Raw genomic sequence first — 22,294 nt, 5'->3', positions numbered from 1 at the left:
GTGGAGCATCTAGTGACCCCTCAGGAGCTAGATGTTGTTCAACCCGCAGCTCCTATGGAACTTGATCTGGCTACTTCGCAATCGGTGGTGGCGAGCACATCTAAGGCGTGACCTATCCTCCCTGGGTTCTTTCATGTCTTCACTGTCAGATACCATTATCCTTCAATGGAATTGCCATGGTTTTTTCCACCACCTTGCTGAGTTGAAACAGCTTTTGTGCCGCTTCCCTGCAGGAAAACTGGTTTCCTGTTCGGCGGACCCCCTCCCTCTGTGGCTACCGGGGTTACAATAAGAACCGCTTAGAATACGACAGGGCGTCTGGCGGTGTCTGTGTTTATGTTCTTGCCACTGTTCCTAGTGCCCCAGTGCCACTTCACATGGCTCTCGAGGCTGAGGCTGTTAGAATATGGGCAGGAATGGAGCTTACCATATGTTCCCTCTACCTTCCCCCAGATGAGGTTGTCCCTCTTGCCGACCTAGCTGCCACGTTTGCCCAGCTCCCTCCGCCATTCCTCCTTTTGGGGGACTTTAATGCCCACCACCCTTTATGGGGTGGGGCCCAGATCTCGGGCCAGGGTAGGAACGTTGAGGCTCTCTTGGCACAGCAGGACATTTGCCTCCTTAGCACTGGTGCTCTCACATATTTTAACTTGACTCATGGCACATACTCGGCCATTGACCTCTCTCTTAGTAGCCCAGGTCTTCTTCCATTCCTCAGTTTGAGGGTCCACGACGACCTCTGTGGTATGGACCACTTTCCTATCCTGGTTTCTCTTCTTCAATCCCAACCCCCTGACCAGCTGCCATGATGGTCTCTTCGTGGAGCTGTTTGGGCAGCCTACACCTCAGCTATTATGGCCATTCCTCCACTTCCTGGTGACATTGATTTGGCAGTGGACGAAGTCGCTATGGCCATTGTTTTTGCTGCCAAGGGAACTGTCCCCTGATCTTTAAGTACCCTAAGGAGTAAGTCAGTCCTTTGGTGGACACCAGAGATTGCAAAAACTATCCGGGACCATCAGCGAGCCCTGCAATGACACCAGCGTCATCCTTCCCTAGAGAATCTGTTTGCCTTTAAATGGCTGCGGGCCCGGGCTCGGCGGTTAATCCGGTGGAACAAACAGGACTGCTGGGAACAATATGTTGCCACTATAGGTTCTCGCACCTCCCCATCTCAGGTGTGGTCGCGGGTTCAATGCATTTTTGGCTTTCTCCCTCCTGCATTTGTCCCTTGCCTTTCTCTTCAGGGTACACTTTGTACTGACCCAGTCGCCATCGCCAAACATCTGGCAGAGTACTTCGCTCGTATTTCCGCGACAGCAGGCTACAGCGCAGAATTCTGCACCATTAAAGAGCAGGCCGAGCGTACGCAGTTGTCGTTTCGCACACACCATTGGGAACGATACAACGCCCCATTTAGTGAATGGGAGTTCCAAAGTGCCCTTACAGCTTGCCCCAATACCTCTCCAGGTCCACACCGAATTTACAACCAGTTCCTTCACCGTCTCTCGGCACGCTGTCGGGGTGAATTACTCACCCTGTTTAACCGCATCTGGACGAATCTCTGTTTCCCCAACTCGTTGGCAGGATAGAGTTACCATCCCGGTGCTGAAACCTAGTGCAGATCCACTGGTGGTTGACAGCTATCGCCCTATCAGCCTTACCAACGTTATGTGCAAACTCCTGGAACGGATGGTGAGTCGGCAGCTCATGTGGATCCTCGAAGCTCAGGGCCTCCTAGTCCAGCAACAGGGGGGGGGGGGGGGGGCTTCCATCGGGGCCGCTCAGCGATCGACAATTTATTCTCGCTAGAGTCGGTATTTGTACAGCTTTTACTCGGCGGAGAACATCTAGTTGCTGTTTTCTTTGATCTTCGGAAGGCGTACGATACCCCCTGGCCCCATCATATCATTGCTACGCTGCACCAATAGGGCTTATGGGGTCCACTTCCAATTTTTCTACGGAATTTCCTCTCCAGTCGCTGCTTTCGGGTTCGAGTTTGCACATATTTTAGCTCTGCTCATATTCAGGAGAACGGTATCCCGCAGGGCTCGGTTCTCAGTGCTCCCCTCTTTTTGGTGGCGATTAATGGTCTTGCGGGTGCGGTGGGCTCATCGGTCTGTTCCTCTCTTTATGCCGATGACTTTTGTCTTTATTACAGATGCACAAGGATCAGTGTTGCTGAACAGTGGCTGCAGGGAGCTATCCGTAAGGCACATTTTTGGGCATCCAACCATGGTTTTCAGATCTCAGCCTTCAACACCCGAGTGATGCATTTCTGTCATCGTCGCACGGTCCACCTCCATCCAGAGCTCTACCTTGCCAATGAACTCCTTCGCATTGAGGAGACGCATCACTTCCTTGGCATGCTGTTTGATGTTCAGCTCACTTGGACACCTCATCTTCGCGAGCTTAAACAACGGTGCTGGCGGCACCTCAACATCCTTTGCTGCCTCAGCCACTTCGTTTGGGGGGCTGCATAAACAACCCTCCTACAGCTCTCTAAGGCCTTAGTCCAATCCCGTCTTGACTACGGGAGCGTGGTGTATGACTCAGCAGTACCCTCAACGTTGCAGATCCTTGACCTGATTCTCCATTGTGGTGTCAGACTGGCAACAGGTGCCTTCCGCACTAGTCCGGTAACTAGCCTTCTTGTAGAAGCTGGAATCCCTCCCCTACGATTCCGCCGACAACAGCTGCTTGTGTCATACATCGCCCGAGCTCGCCCAACCACCCAAACTGCAGGCTCCTTTTTCCATCTTCTGCACTCCCCTCCCCACAACCGCGGCCCAGGTCGGGTCTTCCCATCGCGGTCCGCTTTCACTCCCTTCTCTCGTCACTTGAGTCCTTTCCCCTTCCTCCATCCTTCTGGCCCTCTTCTTCTACCCCTCCTTGGTCCCTCCCTCGCTTGTGGCTTTGCCTGGATTTGTCCTGTGACTCCAAGTCCTCCATTCCACCTCCCAGTCTTCGTCAACAATTCCTGGCTCTTCTTGCCTCGTTTTGCGATGCAGATGTAGTCTACACCGATGGTTCTGTGGTCGATGGATGCACTGGGTTTGCTTTCATCCACAGCGACTACATTGAGCAACATTCCCTGCCTTGTGGAAGCAGTGTTTTCACTGCAGAGCTGGTTGCTCTTTATTGTGCACTCGCTCACCTTTCCTCCTGCCCTGGGGAGTCATTTGTCATATGCAGTGACTCCCTGAGTGGATTGCAACCACTTGACCAGTGTTTTTCTCGGGACCCTTTGGTGCCTGGTATTCAAGATGCTGTTTTTGCTCTTGCCAAGTGTGGTTGTTCAATGATGTTTGTGTGGACCCTGGGCCATATCGGCATTCCAAGAAACGTGTCGATCGGTTGGCCAAGCAGGCCACTACTTCGCCACCCCTGGAGCTTGGTCTCATGGAAAGACACCTCCAGTCAGCCCTATATCGCAAAGTCCGCGATGTCTGGAGCTCTGAATGGTCTGTCATGAACACGCCAAATAAGCTCCGCATGGTCAAGTCGTCCACAGCCGTATGGAACTCATCCTTGAGGGGCATGTGTAGGGACTCAGTTGTTTGCTGCCGTCTCCGAATTGGACATACGCGGTTGACCCACAGCTATCTCCTTCGTCGTGAGAACCCGCCCAAGTGTCGCTGTGATGCAGGGCTGACAGTGGTTCATCTTCTGATGGACTGCCCCTTTTAGTCCCCTTGCAGCAGTCCTTTAATTTACCAGCTGCACTTCCTTTAATTCTAGGTGACGATGCCTCAATAGCTGACTCAGTTTTATATTTTATCTGTGCAGCTGGGTTTTATCACTCGCTCTAGTGTGGGTGCTGTCGCATGATTTCTCAGGCTACACCCACTCCAGCGACTTTTAATTGTGATGTGGATACCAAAATAGTGTCTTTTATGCTAACAAGTTGTGTTGGTACCTCTATCAACGCTCTCCAGCTGGAGGTTCTTCATTTGTAGTTGAGAGGTTGACCTTTTACCTGATCCATCAACCACTGTAGTCTGTTTTACTCTAGTCAACTATTTGCTCTGCTCCTTTTAAGTGTCCTCTATTTTGTGTTGCTGTGGTGTTCATTTTAGCTCTGTACCCCTTGGTGTTCCCTCCCTCTGGGTGCAGAGGTTACGCTTTTACTGTATAGGCCTTTTACAAGTATGTCTGTTTGGATCTGGGGACTGATGACCTCGATGTTTAGCCCACATCAAACCCCAAAACCAACCAACCCGCCCACAGCAGTCCATCTCCCACATCGGTGGCCCAGATCAGGGCTAACAATTGCGGTTCACGTACAGTCCCTTCCTTCTGAACTGGAGTCCTCCCTTTTACCACCTCTACTTGCGCTTTGTTCACGTACGCCTACATGGTGTACGCCTCGGCCGCAGCTTTGTCTGTGCCTTGTGCATGGCCCTAAGGACTCGGTTAACCCCACCGCTCTCCGCTGTCACTTCCTGTCGATTCTTGACATGTTCCGGGGCTCTGAAGTGGTTTACGCCGTTGGCTCACTGACTGATGGTCACGTAGGCTTCGCTTATGTTCATGGAGAACATATTGAGCAGCACTCCTTGCCAGTTGGCTGCACTGTTTCCACTGCAGAGCTGGCAGCCGTATCTCGTGCTTTTGAGTACATCCGCTCATGCCCTGGCGAGTCATTTCTCCTAAAGCAGCCTACAAACTATCGACCAGTGCTACCCTTTCCACCCTCTGGTAGCGTCCATTCAGGAGTCCATCTATGCCCTGGAACAGTCCCACTGTTCCATGGTGTTTGTGTGGACCCCAGGACACGTCGGAATCCCCGGCACCAAACTTGCTGACAGGCTGGCCAAACAGGCGTCACGGAAACCGCTTCTGGAGATAGGCATCTCCGAAGCTGACCTGCGTTCTGTCTTACACTACAGGGTTTTCCAGCTTCGGGAGATGGAATGGCAAAAGAGCACGCACAACAAACTGTGTGTCATTAAGGAGACTATGAATGTGTGGAAGTCTTCCATGTAAGCCTCTCGCAGGGAACCAGTTGTCTTCTGCCGGCTCCGCATTGGCCATACGTGGCTAACACATGGTTACCTACTCCGTCGAGAGGACCCACCTCAGTGTCACTGTGGATCCCAAATGACGGTCGTCCACCTCTTGCTGGACTGCCCACTTTTCGCCGCCCTGCGGCAGACTTTTAACTTTCCCAGCACCCTGCCTTCGGTGTTGGGTGACAATGCCTCCACAGCAGCTTTAGTTTTACGTTTTATCTGTGAGAGTGGCTTTTATACATCTATGTAGATTTTAGCGCATGTCCTTTGTCCCTCTGTGACCTCCATCCTAGTGCTTTTAGGGTAGAGGTTTTAATGTGTTGCAGAGTGGCTGGCTTTCCCTTTTTTATTCTCTTGGTTGGCCAGCTACTGTAATCTGCTTTCATGTTTTACTTTCTTCTGTTTCTAGCATCTCTCTTTGATTTCTTGTCCTCTTTTGTTCCTTTTAGTGTTCGTTGCCTTTCCTTCGTTCTTGTGGCTTTTCCTTTCTTTCTGTTTTGTGTTACATGTTTCATCCGTTTTATTCTCACACTTGTGGCATTGTTTTATTAGGAACAAGGGACCGATGACCTTGAAGTTTGGTCTGTTCTCCCGCCTTCAAACCAACCAACCAACCAACCACTTCGGAATCAAGGGGGAATTCCCTTCCTAGTGGTGAGAATGTTTCATTATTCAATATTTTGAAATCGGGTAAACTGGCTCTTCTGATGGACAGCTGTTGTCCGGTCAGTTTAACTGGTGCCCTCCGCAAATTACTTGAACGTACGGTGAGTCGAAGGCTGTATTGGATCCTGGAATCCCAGGACCTTTTGGCTTCAATCCAGGGTGCCCCTCCCCCTTTAGTGGCTATCAATGGTCTTGTGGTGTCTGTCCTAATGATTTTTGCATTTATGTGTGCTCACCCCCAACGGGCGATGTGGAATGGAGGCCGTAGTGAGCAATACACAGAACTCAATCTTAGGCTTTCACTCATGGCTTCCGATTAGTGGGGTTGTGAACTATGTATTCTAGGTAGTTTTCAGAGAAGGCATTTAATAATGTTTCACAGATGTCTTGCCACACTCACCACTAACAAAACTGTAATTTTCCCAGTTAATTGTAGGATGATTAAACTTTATACCATTGATTACAGTACAACTGCGTAACCTACGTGCAACTCAACTTGGGTTTTCTGTGAAGTTTTCAGTTGCATCAGGAGGTGAGTCTGGTGGGCTATCTTGATGCCATCTATCGCCACACCAGTCTGAGCTCATGCTTGTTCAGTCTGAAATGACGTCACTTCCTTCCATGATCCACTCCTGAATAGAGGTTTCTTAATGGTTTGGACCAATCATATGTTGAGTCTCAATGTAAATAAAGGCAGCTGCTAAGGCTTGTTAAAACCATTGTGTCTCCCTGTTCTTTCATTGACACGTGTATTATTTCCTTTATTGTCAAAGAGGTTGGTGCCCTACCTTACAACTGAGATATTTTAAAAATTAACATTGGGATAAAATGTGACTTTCAGAATATCTATGGTTGCATGATTGGAATATTAAGAGCTGGAAGCTCAATAAAGACATGTTACTTTAGATGTTTCTTGAGGAATTCAAAAGAGTTTCTTTTCAAGGAAATTTCATTGTTCATAATTCAGGACTACTTCATGAGAATTCACATTGTCTTGAAGTAGCGTTATGCAACAGTATATGAGTGGTCATATTATTTTATCTCCTCCCCCCCCCCCCCCCTTCATGTATATTATAGTAGTAGCATTTGTGAAATAAACTGTATCTGTAACACAATGAAAGATGGATATTTAACCCTACATTTTCATTCTGTTTTAGGTACCTGATGTATACGTTGGATAAATATGTTGAGCAAGATTACAGTCTTGTTTATTTCCACTATGGACTGACAAGTAAAAATAAACCATCACTGTCATGGTTATGGCAAGCGTATAAGGCCTTTGATCGGAAATACAAGAAGAATGTTAAGGCTCTGTATCTAGTCCATCCAACAAATTTCATCAGAGTAATATGGCAGATATTTCGTGCTGCTATAAGGTAAACACATAGGTTTATTAGTAAATTTGAAAGAAATGTTGATCATTTACTTCCTGTAGCTTTTCTTTATAGCATTAATATAAAAGTAAATGATTATAAGACAATGCATTTAAGATTACTGAAATTGATCACTGAACAGATTAGCAACTGCCTCCAGCAATATCCACAGATCTAGATACAGCAGCTGTTGCATACTGTGAATATTCAGTATGCTTAAACTGATTTCGTGATGACAGGAAATAAGCATTGAAATTATGTTACTGGAAAACAGGCACCAAGGTGTATCTCACATATCCATTAAGAATTTTGTCACCTCCTTGATTCTGAACGGGTTCACTTTTTATGTATTGCTTTAGTCTCCATAATGTGTCTAGTTTGGAAGAGAAAAGTTCTATTCAGCAATCCAGAGACAAAAATTTTGATTTAATATTTCAATTCATTATCTGAATGATGTGGACTATATTATTACAAGTAATCCATGGACAATAAAGTTTTGTTCCTTTAAATAGGACATCAATTTCCTTGCATATATCCTCTACTCTCCCTCTTTATATCATTTTGTCACTGCCATCCATTGACATCAGTATAAATTGCGTGTACTTGTTATGCTTTAATTTATCAGTATTAGGGTGACAGTATGCAAAGTCATTATTTTCTCTGATATGTCAGGTTTTCTTGACATGATTGATTGCATCAATTTCAATCTAGAAAATTAAACTGGCTAGAATTTAATGGCGTGATATACTCATTCACTGACACCTGCAGCTGTCATTTTTGTTTATTGGTTTTTCAATTGTACAGTTTTGGTCTTGGACATTATCTATTATCTTCAGATCCTCAGACGAGTTGTTTCCATTTTCTGCAAAATGTTTCAACAGCAGACTTGACTGTCTCCTTCAGGTGAATAATTGATGTCTAGACTCCAACCAGACAGGCAGCAAGCAGCCATTACAACCTGAAGATGATGAGTGGATTGGTTGTGGAAATATCAATGAGCTGTGATATAAAGCATACTTACCATATCTTTGTTGAAGTCCAGACACAGTGTATGCATTATAACATGGCTCAGAGTACAAGAAGAGGATGCTTGGATCGACTGTTAAAATACCGTGCGTCAAATGGAGAAAACAGTTTGGCTGAACACTTAAAAGCACACTATTTATCATTTCCCGTATTCTTGTTTTTATCTTTACTGTACTCTTGACTTTTAAGTTTATCCTAAATGTGATATTTGCTTGAAAAATCCATCCACTTTCATAAGTGATTTTACACTAATATTTATCACATTTCAAAAATTTTGAGTTTCTGCAATAAAATTTGTATTCTCCATGTTGTTGATGTGTACACTTTTTATTAATGGTAACATTGTAACATTCAAAATGCATAAAAGCAGCATATTAACCCTTTCACGGCTTCGAGGACTGAGTATCCTGCCTGCTCAGCTGGCTGGTGGGGGGGAACACACTGTGCACCTGACTGGTGGGCGGCTGACTCACTCAACGATTGCTGCAGGCTATGGGAGAGTACACATCACTGTTGGCTAATATACTTCCCAGCACAAGTGGAACCACTCTTTGATTGTTGTTGTTGTTGTTGTTGCAGTCTTTAGTGCAGAGACTGGTTTCATGCAGCTCTCCATGCTACTCTGTCCTGTTAAAGCTTCTTCATCTCCCAGTACCTACTGCAACCTACATCCTTATGAATCTGTGGAGTGTATTAATCTCTTGATCTCCCTCTACGACTTTTACCATCCACGCTTCCCTCTAGTACTAAACTGGCGATCCTTTGATGCCTCAGAACATGTCCTACCAACCGATCCCTTCTTCTAGTCAAGTTATGCTACAAATTTCTCTTCTCCCCAATTCTATTCAATACCTCCTCATTAGTTACGTGATCTCCCCATCTAATCTTCAACATTCTTCTGTAGCACCACATTTTGAAAGCTTCTATTCTCTCCTTGTCCAAACTATTTATTGTCCATGTTTCACTTCCATACATGGCTACGCTCCATACAAGTACTTTCAGAAATGACTTCCTGACACTTAAATCTATACTCGATGTTAACAAATTTCTCTTCTTCAGAAACACTTTCCTTGCCATTGCCAGTCTACATTTTATATCCTCTCTACTTCGACCATCATCATTTATTTTGCTCCCCAAATAGCAAAACTCTTCTACTACTGTAAGTGACTCATTTCCTAATCTAGTTCCCTCAGCATCACCCAAATTAATTCAACTACATTCCATTATCCTTGTTTTGCTTTTGTTGATGTTCATCTTATATCCTCCTTTCAAGACACTGTCCATTCCGTTCAACGGCTCTTCCAAGTCCTTTGCTGTCTCTGAAAGAATTACAATGTCATCGGTGAACCTCAAACTTTTTATTTCTTCTCCATGGATTTTAATTCCTGCTCCGAATTTTTCTTTTGTTTCCTTTACTGCTTGCTCAATGTACAGATTGAATAAAATCGGGGATAGGCTACAGTCCTGTCTCACTCCCTTCCCAACCACTGCTTCCATTTCATGCCCCTCAACTCTTATAACTGTCATCTGGTTTCTGTACAGATTGCAAATAGCCTTTCACTCCCTGTACTTTACCCCTGCTACCTTCAGAATTTGAAAGAGAGTATTCCAACCAACATTGTCAAAAGCTTTCTCTAAGTCTACAAATGCTAGAAACGTAGGTTTGCCTTTCCTTAATCTAGCTTCTAAGATAAGTCGCAAGGTCAGTATTGCCTCACGTGTTCCAACATGTAGTCCAAACAGATCTTCCCCGAGTTCAGCTTCTACCAGTTTTTCCATTTGTCTGTAAAGAATTCGTGTTAGTATTTTGCAGCCGTGACTTACTAAACTGATAGTGCGGTAATTTTCACATCTGTCTGCACCTGCTTCTTTTTTTTTTTTGGAATTGGAATTATTATATCCTTCTTGGAGTCTGTTCGCCTGTCTCATACATCTTGCTCACCATATGGTAGAGTTTTGAGAGGGCTGGCTCTCCCTAGGCTATCAGTAGTTCTACTGCAGTATTGGCTACTCTTGGGGCTTGTTTCGATTTAGGTCTTTCAATGCTCTGTCAGATTCTTCACGCAGTATCGTATCTCCCATTTCATTTTCATCTACATCCTCTTCCATTTCCATAATATTGTCCTCAAGAATATCACCCTTGTATAGACCCTCTATATACTCTTTCAATCTTTCTGCTTTCCCTTCTTTGCCTAGGACTGGTTTTCCGTCTGAGCTCTTGATATTCATACAGGTGGTTCTCTTTTCTCCAAAAGTCTCTTTTAATTTCCTGTAGGCAGTATCTATCTTACCCCTAGTGAGATAAGCCTCTACATCCTTACATTTGCCCTCTAGCCATGCCTGCTTAGCCATTTTGCACTTCCTGTCGATCTCATTTTTGAGACGTTTGTATTCCTTGTCTCCTGCTTCATTTACTGCATTTTTCTATATTCTCCTCTTATCAATTAAATTCAATATATCTTCTGTTACCTGTGGATTTTTACTAGCCCTTGCCTATTTACCTACTTGATCCTCTGCTGCCTTCACTATTTCATCTCTCAAAGCTACCCATTTTTCTTCTACTGTATTTCTTTCCCCTGCTCTTGTCAAACGTTCCCTAATGCTCTCTTTGAAACACTCTACAACCTCCGGTTCTTTCAGTTTATCCAGGTCCCATCTCCTTAAATTACTACCTTTAAGCAGTTTCTTCAGCTTTAATCTGCAGTTCATAACCAATAAATTGTGGTCAGAGACAACACCTGCCCCTGGAAATGTCATACATTTTAAAACCTGCTTACCATTATGTAATCTATCTGAAACCTTTCAGCGTCTCCTGGCCTCTTCCATGTATACAACCTTCTTTCATGGTTCTTAAACCAAGTGTTAGCTATGATTAAGCTATGCTCTGTGCAAAATTCTACTAGGTGGCTTCCTCTTTCATTCCTTACCCCCTAGTTCATATTAACCTACTACTTTATGTTCTCTTCCTGTTCCTATTATCGAATTCCAGTCCCACAGAACTATTAAATTTTCGTCTCCCTTAACTATCTGAATAATTTCTTTTGTCGTATCATACATTTCTTCAATCTCTTCGTCATCTACGGAGCTAGTTGGTGTATAAATTTGTACTACTGTGGTAGGTGTGGGCTTCGTGTCTATATTCACTACAGTAATGCATTCACTATGCTGTTAATAGTAGCTTATCTGCAGTCCTCTTTTTTAACTCACTATTAAGCCAACATCAGGATGTAGAGGCTTATCTCACTAGGGGTAAGATAGATACAGCCTACAGGAAAATTAAAGAGACCTTTGGAGAAAAGAGAGCCACTTGTATGAATATCAAGAGCTCAGATGGAAACCCAGTTCTAAGCAAAGAAGGGAAAGCAGAAAGGTCGAAGGAGTATATAGAGGGTCTATACATAGGGCGATGTTCTTGAGGACAATATTATAGAAATGGAAGAGGATGTAGATGAAGATGAAATGGGAGATATGATACTGTGTGAAGAGTTTGACAGAGCACTTAAAGATCTGGGTCGCAACAAAGCTCTGGGAGTAGACAACATTCCATTATAACTACTGAAAGCTTGGGAGAGCCAGTCCTGACAAAACTCTACCATCTGGTGAGAAAGATGTATGAGACAGGCGAAATACCCTCAGACTTCAAGAAGAATATAATAATTCCAATCCCAAAGAAAGCAGGTATTGACAGATGTGAAAATTACCGAACTATCAGTTTAATAAGCCACAGCTGCAAAATACTAACACGAATTATTTACAGACGAATGGAAAAACTAGTAGAAGCCGACCTCGGGGAAGATCAGTTTGGATTCCGTAGAAATGGTGGACCACGTGAGGCAATACTGACCTTACGACTTATCTTAGAAGAAAGATTAAGGGAAGGCAAACCTACGTTTCTAGCATTTGTAGACTTAGAGAAAGCTTTTGACAATGTTGACTGGAATACTCTCTTTCAAATTCTAAAGGTGGCAGGGGTAAAATACAGGGAGCAAAAGGCTATTTACAATTTGTACAGAAACCAGATGACAGTTATAAGTGTCGAGGGGCATGAAAGGGAAGCAGTGGTTCGGAAGGGAGTGAGACAGGGTTGTAGCCTCTCCACGATGTTATTCAATCTGTATATAGAGCAAGCAGTAAAGGAAACAAAAGAAAAATTTGGCGTAGGTATTAAAATCCAGGGAGATGAAATAAAAACTTTGAGGTTCGCCGATGACATTGTAATTCTGTCAGAGACAGCAAAGGACTTGGAAGAGCAGTTAAACGGAATGGACAGTGTCTTGAAAGGAGGATATAAGATGAACATCAACAAAAGTAAAACGAGGATAATGGAATGTAGTCGAAATAAGTCGGGTGACGCTGAGGGAATTAGATTAGGAAATGAGACACTTAAAGTAGTAAAGAAATTTTGCTATTTGGTGAGCAAAATAACTGATGATGGTCGAAGTAGAGAGGATATAAAATGTAGACTGGCAATGGCAAGGAAAGCATTTCTGAAGAAGAGAAATTTGTTAACATCGAGTATAGATTTAAGTGACAGGAAGTCATTTCTGAAAGTACTTGTATGGAGCGTAACCATGTATGGAAGTGAAACATGGACAATAAATAGTTTGGACAAGAAGAGAATAGAAGCTTTCGAAGTGTGGTGCTACAGAAGAATGTTGAAGATTAGGTGGGTAGATCACGTAACTAATGAGGAGGTACGGAATAGGATTGGGGAGAAGAGAAGTTTGTGGCCCAACTTGACTAGAAGAAGGGATCGGTTGGTAGGACATGTTCTGAGGCATCAAGGGATCACCAATTTAGCATTGGAGGGCAGTGTGGAGGGTAAAAATCATAGAGGGAGACCAAGAGATGAATACACTAAGCAGATTCAGAAGAATGTAGGTTGCAGTAGGTACTGCGAGATGAAGGAGCTTGCACAGGATAGATTAGCATGGAGAGCTGCATCAAACCAGTCTCAGGACTGAAGACAACAACAACAACATTTAACCAACCCCTAAATTACCCCTATACGATTTTGTATTTATATCCCTGTATTCACCTGACCAGAAGTCTTGTTCCTCCTGCCACCAACTCCACTAATTCCCACTATTACTAATGTTAACCTACAGTGGACTGTATTTTTACAAGAATATCTTGAGAAGCGGCTGAATTTCCACAAATGTGCAGTAAACACAGAATCAGTTTGTACTGGTCCCTGGACAGTATATGTGAAAATATTGGTGTTCGCAGCAAAGAATCTGTTGAATAATATTGATTCACTTCAAACTTTTTAGTTCATCGCATAACCAGGGATGCAAAGATGCATGCACTATGTACATCCATTATACTAACCTGCTGGGTAATGTCATTTTTTTCGGTAAGAAATGTGAAGTAATTATTTATCCCGTTACAAATGGCAGAAATAAATTCAAATGAAATAAAAGTACAAAGAAGTATAATTGATTTGCTGAATCATTGAAGTCTATTCTTACGAACTCTATTCTTACACAACTAAAGGTGTTCACAAAATGGTGACTGTTGACACAGTATGGTCATCCAACCAATCACACATTCTTTATTGTGACAAAGTTATACTTACTAATTCATTGCCTTTTCCCTCTTCAGAAGAATAACCTTCTGAAAAAGTTCCTTGTGGTGTCAAAGAATCAGCAATACATCCAGACAATCGGAAGAAAGGTCTGAAGTATCAGTACCATCTTCACCACTACTATTCATGAGGAGTTCCATGATATCCTTGTTCAATAAATTGTGTTCCGATGTTGCTGAAGTGGTACAGGAAAACATTGTCATCTGACCAAACACGTAAACATGACTGACACAGTTCATGAGTCGTAAGCGGAAAGGGCCCAGGAGCAGGTAAAAGCTGTAGTGATTTTCAACATTACCAAGAAGAGCAGGTAATGACAGTACTGACAGGAATGTTGAATGCGGATAACAGCAAGATGCCATTCTATTTTGCTTGTTTACCTGATCCCTCACTCAGGTGTACATGAAACCCTAATTCATCAGGTCTCCCTACCTACATGGCATAAATGAACACACTTGTATGCCAATAGCAATGAAAGGGTTAATTTTACTGCACATAAGATAATTGTGTGTAAGTACCATGCAATACTTACAGAATAAGAGAAGATACAGTAATAATTTGTTCACTAACTGAATGTAAGTGGAATGTGTACTTGGGTGCTAGAACAGGTGCAGTATTTTCCTGTATTTGGGAAACCACACACACACACACACACACACACACACACACACACACACACACACAAGCTGTACAGGTTGATGTAAAGTAAGCAGGAGAAATTCTGGGAAGTTTGGAATGTAGGAGATACAAGTGATGGAAGTAAATGTCTGAGGGCAGGTTGTAAGTCATGCCTGTATAGATCTGTCAGTAAGAGCATTAACCACGAAAGACAAGGGTCCAGATTCAAATCTCATTCTGGACACTTGTAAACTGACGGGTAGTTTCAGAACAGTGCACTTTTCACTACAGAATGAAAATTCATTTGAATAAAATTCTTTGGTTGTATTTTCATTTGAGAGATTTCTATAAAATGTTAGTGGTTATGTGGCAATTTGAAAATGTGCAAGGTTCTAGGAAAACTTACACTTCTATTATCAAATGTTGGAGATCAAACATTTTTACACTGCTGCTACAATCACCACAACCACCACCAACACCATTGATGATGATAGCAATAATGGTAATTATAATTTTGTTTCATATGTCTAAATTATATTATGTTGATTTCTAATTTTAATTGTCAATTTTGTTGCAGTGTAAAGTTTGGCAGGAAAGTGATGTATGTCAATTACTTACATGAACTTAGTCAGCATCTCCATCTGGATCAGATATGCATCCCACAGGCTGTTTTAGAGTAAGTATTCAGTACATTATTTGGTCTCTCTCTTTGACCTAAGTGTTGCAGAATTTTTCATTTTGATATTGACATAGTTTTAATTGTATGTTTGTTATGCTGCTATCAGCATCCATGACTTTATTCCCTTCTGCCTTGAAGGAGGTAGTTTCTCGAATCTCTAACAATATCAAAAATGTCTTGTGCAGATGTTAGTGTGAATGTTGGTAGTAGGTTGTATAGGAACACATCTGCTATTATTATAGTGAATGCTGTCGATCTGTTGACAGATACAGACCATACATTCTAAAGTACAGTCAAAGACATTGAAAGACCAAAAAGAAATATGTCCTTACTTTTAAGTTCATTGTCTTCACCATAAGAAACAAAAGTGTTTATCGAAACAACATACTCTTAATAAATTGTAGTTAATACATGCAACTGTAAAGTTTCAGCCTCATCTGGAGAAAGTGATTCTGTTATGAAGCAATAAATAAATAAATGAGAAATGAACTTGAAATTATTCACTCCCTCCATCAAAATATTTGACTTTAGTATTGTGTTAAAAAGATAAGTAGCAGAGGAAAAACTCATAAGTAATCACTCCTCTTCTTCAGGCTATTGTGTTTCTTCAGGAGACATGTACTGACATTAATTGCTAATTACAGTAACCCACTGATCATAATTTCAGGTGATTTGCAACAAGTTGTATTTTGCTGATTCATAGTGTCCACTGTGGTGCTATGAATAGTTGTTGTTGTTGTTGTTGTTGTCGATGATGGTGACGATGATGATAAGATATGCATAGAAAGAATCATCAGTGTCCTTTTCTTCTGCTTGCTGACCTTAGTGCATATCGTGTGCCCATTAACTGACCAAATACCACAGCAACTGAGGCTCTTGTTCCATCATAAAACAATGATGAATGATACATTTTTAATGCAACAATGCCATTTACTGCTATTTATCACTTGTATTGATATGCTTCCATCTATCAGACATACCATAACCAAAAGATTCCTGTTGTGGATACTTAGTGGGCCTGCTAGAAAGCTGTAAAAACACTCTCTCTCTCTCTCTCTCTCTCTCTCTCTCTCTCTCTCTCTCTCTCTTTCTCTCTCCAGCTTCAGTGACTGAGAGCACCTCTCCTACAATGTTGACCATTACCAGCTGGTGTCTCGATCCAAAATTTTTCAACCATCTCAAGGGGGGGAAAATCTCCTAGCTGAAGCAAGAAATATTATCATAGGGTTAAAAACGAGGAAACCCCTTATCCTTTAAAGAATCAAACTGCCATGTGTAAAACAGATTCAAAAATCTGATTGCTTTACAAATGAAATAATGCACTATGTGATCAAAAGAATCTGGACACCTGGCTGAAAATGACTTAAAAGTTCGTGACACCCTCCATCGATAATGCTAGAATTCAGTATGGTGTTGTCCCACCCTTAGTCTTGATGACAGCTTCCACTCTCGCAGGCAAATGTTCAGTCAAATACTGGATGAATGTAGTCCAGGTATTTGTGCGTTGTCAGTTACACTGCCTTAGGGGACAGAAAATTTCTAACTGCAATTCTTGTTTTATTGTGTTAAGCTTTTTACATTAGGCTATACCTCTTAATGAATAGATTTTAAATTGTTATATTTGGTCAGCAGCTATGCGAAATATTGAGAATCAAATTTTTGTCTTCCCTGGAAGCGATTAGATAAACAGTCTGCAACTGGTACTGGATAATGTGGTAGCAGTTTAGTAATATAGATGAGCATTATACTGTAAAATGAAATTTGGTGGCTACACTTAATAGTCTTCATGGATTTCAGTGAACTTAGAAATCTGGAGAGAGATTGGGTTGGACTATTTGATTGGATTTCTCTTCCATTGACACGGGTATGTAAAACTGCACTATTATGTACAAGTAGAACTTGTACCACAATCTCTCACAATCTATAAGGTGAGGAAACATTCAAAAATTGATTATAACCTATTGCATATTTTGTGCTTGTGAAATTCAAGTGGTTCCAGTTCCTATGTAATATCTTCACCAATGATATTCTAAAACTGTTCAAAACCTGTGCCCCATCAGATTCATTAGATTTCTGTTTCATTGTGGAGGAAACATATGATGCATTAAAAGGCATAACACAGGATAACAGTATTGTTGATTCGGGATGCAAGACTTTGTAGAATGCCCTGTATTTTAGCTATCTTCAGTATGGGGTAGTTAACAGTGGCGTAAACACATGTGACCCTGATTGTCATCTTTTTTGTGGCATACTGCACATGGGAATTTTTCCCCCCTCCAGACAGTTCTCAGTTTTCCCACTACTCCAGCCACAAAAGTATTGGCTTTCAGCTTGAAACACTACAAAGTGAGCTGATAAGTCTAAGTCTCCTTTCTGTTTAGAACTTGCCTAAAGAAACTGACCATAATTTGAATAAAATTAACTTCAAATAATCATTTCTTTTACCTCGTGATTTCAATATCTTCATGTTGAGTGAATTGCTTTTATGTACACAATCGAAAGCCCGTAATGAAGTGGACCAGATGAAATTTCACTGTAGACAAAGTAATTTGTGCTTCAGTCCTTTAGTAGCTTACAGGCAGTTGGAAACATGTTTTTAGATCTCCCCCCTCCCCCAGATCTATTTTTTATCAACACTAATCATTGGTTTTATTTTGAGCCTTGGATTATAAGGTTAGTTGCAGTAAAAACGAAACTCCATCCCACAGGCTCTGATTGATCCAATAATACTGACCTATTACCATGTCATCCTCTGAATTTGATGCCAAAATGGAGAGGTGTGGTGTCAACACCCTGTTCTCCATGCCATTTTCAGTTTTCGGAGCTACTACTACTTGTTCAAGTAGCTCCTTAATTGGCATCTTGAGGCTGATTGCAACCCATTCCAGTCCTCCCACAATGAAAAATCACTGGCAGTACTTGGAATAGAACCCAGGACCTGTGCACGACAGTCCATTGCACTGACCACTTAGCTATGGAGGTGGGTGTATATGTAGGAGAGAAAACTAATTTCTATCACCAATCATTTTTACAGCATTGTTTTAGTTTGATAAACATGACATGTTACGAGATTTTTTCTGCATATTCGAGTGCTTGTTGTTAGTTACAGTACTGTACTATGCTGTGACATGCAACATAAATAAAAGAATGGCACAACAGTCAACAGATACACATCACAAGTATGGTACAAACTTTCACAGGTGTAACAAACAGCTCCAAAGTGCAAAACTGACAGAGTAATCCAGAATAAGCAGCTTTGTATGCAGACACAGTAGATAAACAATACACTGTAAGCAAAGAAGTGCTTGAGCAGCTCGCGACATCAGCCACTGTTAAGGAGGTGAGGGGTGCCCTATGGTTGTGGGGGGGAAGATATCAGACTGGTTGTAACTGCGACTGACATAGGAGACTGTGGCATAGCCAGTTCATGATGCCCACCAGAAGGTATGGTGACCCAGCAGGTTACCACATACTTTCTAAAGGAATATCTTTTATCTTTTGTTGTATCTTTCCACCCTCGGTCCCCACAACTGGTATCATTACCAGTTTCAGCTTCTTAAAAAATTATCATCAGATGACATGTTTGAACAAACACACACACACACACACACACACACACAGGGAGAGGGAAAGAGAGAGAGAGAGAGAGAGAGAGAGAGAGAGAGAGAGAGAGAGATAATAAAGTTCTGAAAAACTAAACTAAAAGCTTTACCAGGTTACCTTCCATCAGGAAAGTTGGCACACTCAGCAACTGTGATATTTTATAAATTATAGAGCGCAGCAATCAGTCGTCCTTTTTTTGTAGGTTTTATTTGGCAAATCCAGATTTCAGCTAGTACCTAGCCATTATCAACGCTAAAAATACTAGATGTACATGGTCAGGCAATACTATAAAAAGTTACAGCTCATGGTATAACCTATATGACTTGTACATTAGATTACATACCCCTATTTTCTACTCCCGATACATGTCAGTTCCCTGTTGTTCGGGCGTCAGTCACAGTTCTTGGAATATTACTGTATAAAGAAGGTAGGCTGTGTAGAGAACACATCAATTGGTTGTATGGTGCGTTCTATATAAACTACGTAATATATAACATTCAAAGGAAAGTAAAAAACTTCCAATTTGCATGGGAATTACATAAAATGAAACATAAGTAAAATTCTTTACATTGCTGTCCAACTTGTTTCCACATTTGCCAGTAAACATAGAAACTGTAAGAAAATTTCCAGGTTCACTCCTTGTGAGTCAGTTGTTTTTTTATTCTTTAAACACATATGTAATGTCAGATGGGTAAACACCCCCCCCCCCCCCCAACCCCCCCCCCAAGACACAAGGAGGCAAATGGTAAAAGTCACTATTAGAATTGATGTGATTTAAATTTTTTATCTTTGCCTTATTTTTCTCTTTATTTAAAAATCATGATGGGTATGATGGTCCTCGTATCAACTGAGTAGTTCACAGATGGTGCCAAATGTCAGCTAGATGGATGGTTGGTGTGACTTGGCATTCTGTAACAGATGTAGAGAGTATTAGTCTCTGTGTCATTTCAACCAGATTTTAATTATAAATACAATAAAATCAATACACTGAATTGCTGTTATTAAAAATGTACATGCATCTAAACTAACGTACCATGGAGAAAGTGCTGTAGGTTCAATGTTATAACCATCACACTTGTGCAGTAGTATCCAAATGGCAGCTACATATTGGCAAGACGGCAGGAGCTACTTCATTCCCCCTGGGTCAAACCTTATACTGTTTCTTAACAACAAGTTTTCAAACAGTTCCCAGAACAGTGCATTTTTCATAATGATCTGATCATTAATTAGGCCGCTGTCGGCATTCTTGTGATGGCAAAAGATCTCCAGCTCTTCTAGGAGGTCAAGGAACCTGCCTTTCTTACGTTTATGCAGCAACCTCACATTCAGTGTCAGAGTCAGCACCTCATGTTTTGTTGTAGGTAAATGAGCAGCCATACTCAATTTCTCTGTGGTATCTTTTTTGCCCGCGCTTTGACTTTAATCTATTTCCACATCTAAAGAAATTTATGATTGTGATATTTGGTAGATAGTTAGTTTGCAACCTTCCCAAACGTGTTCAGTAACAGAATCTACAAACTTGAAAAATAGTAAAAGTACATTGACATACAAAGATGCAATGTTGATAAATAGTCCCACTTTTATCCAAAATAAAGTGGTCTTTCATTGCTAGTTCTAGAACTCACCACATTTCTCTCGGAAAACTAAATGTATTGCTTCACTGTGAATTTAGCAGAAAATCTCATTCTTCCAGAATGAGAATTTCACTCTGCGGCGGAGTGTGCCAGGAAGTTTCACTCATATTCTTGATTTCATCTTGTATAGATATGATGCAGCAGGAAATTTTCTTTAACTCATACGGTCCTTGTAGTACAAAATGTACTTCCCTTAAACAGTGGTCATGTACTTTAAGGAGTTACTCAGATTTCTGTATGTGGCCCACTTCTTTTTATTATATACATGGAAAGTCCAGGATGCAAAAACAACAGTATTATGAAAAGGATGAATTCCTACTCACTGTATAGACGAGACATTGAGTTGCAGACAAGCACAGTGAAAAAACTGCTATACATTTTAACTTTTGGCCAAAAAGCCTTCTTCTAAAATAGAAAACAAACACAAACACATTCACAGAAGCACAATTCAGACAAACATGACCTATGTCTCTAGCTGTTGTGGCTGGACTGAATCATAAGTGCACATTATGGAGCAACAGTCAGTATGGTGGTGGGGGTAAGGAGGCGGCATGGGGCAGGGAGGGAGAGGAGGATAGCAGAGAGGGCTGGGAGAAAGTGTAGTGCTGCTCGCAGGTGTATGCAGGGACATGGTGGGACGGGTTAGGGCTGCTCAGCATAGTTGGGAAGTTTGGGAGAAGGTAGGGAGCAGAAAAGGAGAGAAGAGGAAAAGGACTGTGGGTGTGTTGGTGGAATAAAGGCTATGTTGTGCTGGAGTGGGAGCAGGGAGCAGCATAGGCTGAGGACAGGGACTAGCGGATCTTGAGACCCGGCTGGGGATTACGTCAACTGGGATATGTTGCAGGGCGAGTTGACACATGCACATTTCAGGAAATCAGGTGTTGATAGGAAGGATCCATATGACACAGGCTGTGAAGCACTGATTGAAGTGAATCACATTGTGTTGGGCAGCATGTTCAACAACTGGGTGTTGATGGCCATTCATGTGGACCGACTATTTGCTGGTTGTCATGTCCACATAGATAGCAACACAGTGGTTACAGCTTAGTTTGTAGATACATGACTACTTTCACAGGTAGCCATGCGTTTGATAGGATAGGGGATTCCTGTAACTGGACTGGAGTAGGTGGTGATGGGAGGATGTATACGACAGGTCCTCATCTAGGTCTGTTGAGGGATATGAGCCATGATGCAAAGGGATGGAATAAGTATGGACAATGATGTTACATAGGATTGGTAGGTGATGGAATACCACAGTGGGAGGGGTGGGAAGAATAGTGGGTGGTATATTCTTCATTTCAGAACACGATATGAGGTAGTCAAAACCCTGTCAGAGAATGTGATTCAGATTTTCCAATCGTGGGTGGTACTGAGTCATGAGTGGAGTACTCCTATGGGGCCAGATGGTGAGTATGTGTAAGGTGGTAGGTGACAGAAAAGACAAGGCATGGTAGATCAGTTTCTATACAAGATTTGGTGGGTAATTTCAGTCCGTGAGGGATTCAGTGAAACCATTGGAATATTTGGAGAGGTACTGCTTGTCACAGCAGGGGCGATGACAATGGATGTTGTGTGGAATGGACTTTTTGGTATGAAATGGGTGGCAGCTGTCAAAGTAGAGTTGTTTCCGTGATTGGGAGGTTTGATATGATTAGTGGTACTGATGTAGCCATGCTTGAGATGGAGATCAACACCAAGGAAAGTGGCTTGTCAGGTTGAAGAGGACTGGGTGAAACAAATTAGGGAGAAGGTATTGAGGTTCTGGATGAATGTGGCTAGAGTATTATAACCCTCAGTCCATATCATGAATACATCATCAGAGAGTATGAACCAGGTGAGGGTTTTGGAATTCTGGATGGTTAGGAAGGATTCCTTTAGATGGCACATGAAGAAGTTAGCATAGGATGATATTATGTTTTTGCCCATTGCTGTACCATGGATTCACTTGTAGGTGATGCCTTCAAAGAAGAAGTAATTGTGGGAGAAGATAAAGCTGTCATGGTGTCCCAGAAGGAGGTTGTAAGTTTGGATTCAGTTGGGCATTGGGAAAGATAGTGTTAGAGTGGCATGGTCATGGCCATGGATATTGGGGT

At 42.1% G+C, this 22,294-nt stretch overlaps 1 protein-coding gene across 1 annotated transcript in view; it reads left to right on the top strand.

Moving 5' to 3' along the window:
- LOC124613097 (rho GTPase-activating protein 1-like) overlaps nt 1-22,294 on the top strand; it is a 96,057-nt gene that overhangs the window by 60,728 nt on the left and 13,035 nt on the right. Inside the window, exons 4-5 of the mRNA XM_047141691.1 lie at nt 6,839-7,057; nt 14,863-14,961. Coding sequence (XP_046997647.1) covers nt 6,839-7,057; nt 14,863-14,961 — 318 coding nt within the window. The remainder of the gene's footprint in view (nt 1-6,838; nt 7,058-14,862; nt 14,962-22,294) is intronic.

This window comes from Schistocerca americana, chromosome 4, assembly GCF_021461395.2.
Source record: "Schistocerca americana isolate TAMUIC-IGC-003095 chromosome 4, iqSchAmer2.1, whole genome shotgun sequence".
NCBI classification, from domain to species: domain Eukaryota; kingdom Metazoa; phylum Arthropoda; class Insecta; order Orthoptera; family Acrididae; genus Schistocerca; species Schistocerca americana.
The sequence above is the reverse complement of the archived record's forward strand: the minus strand, read 5'-3'. Positions and strand labels throughout refer to the sequence as shown.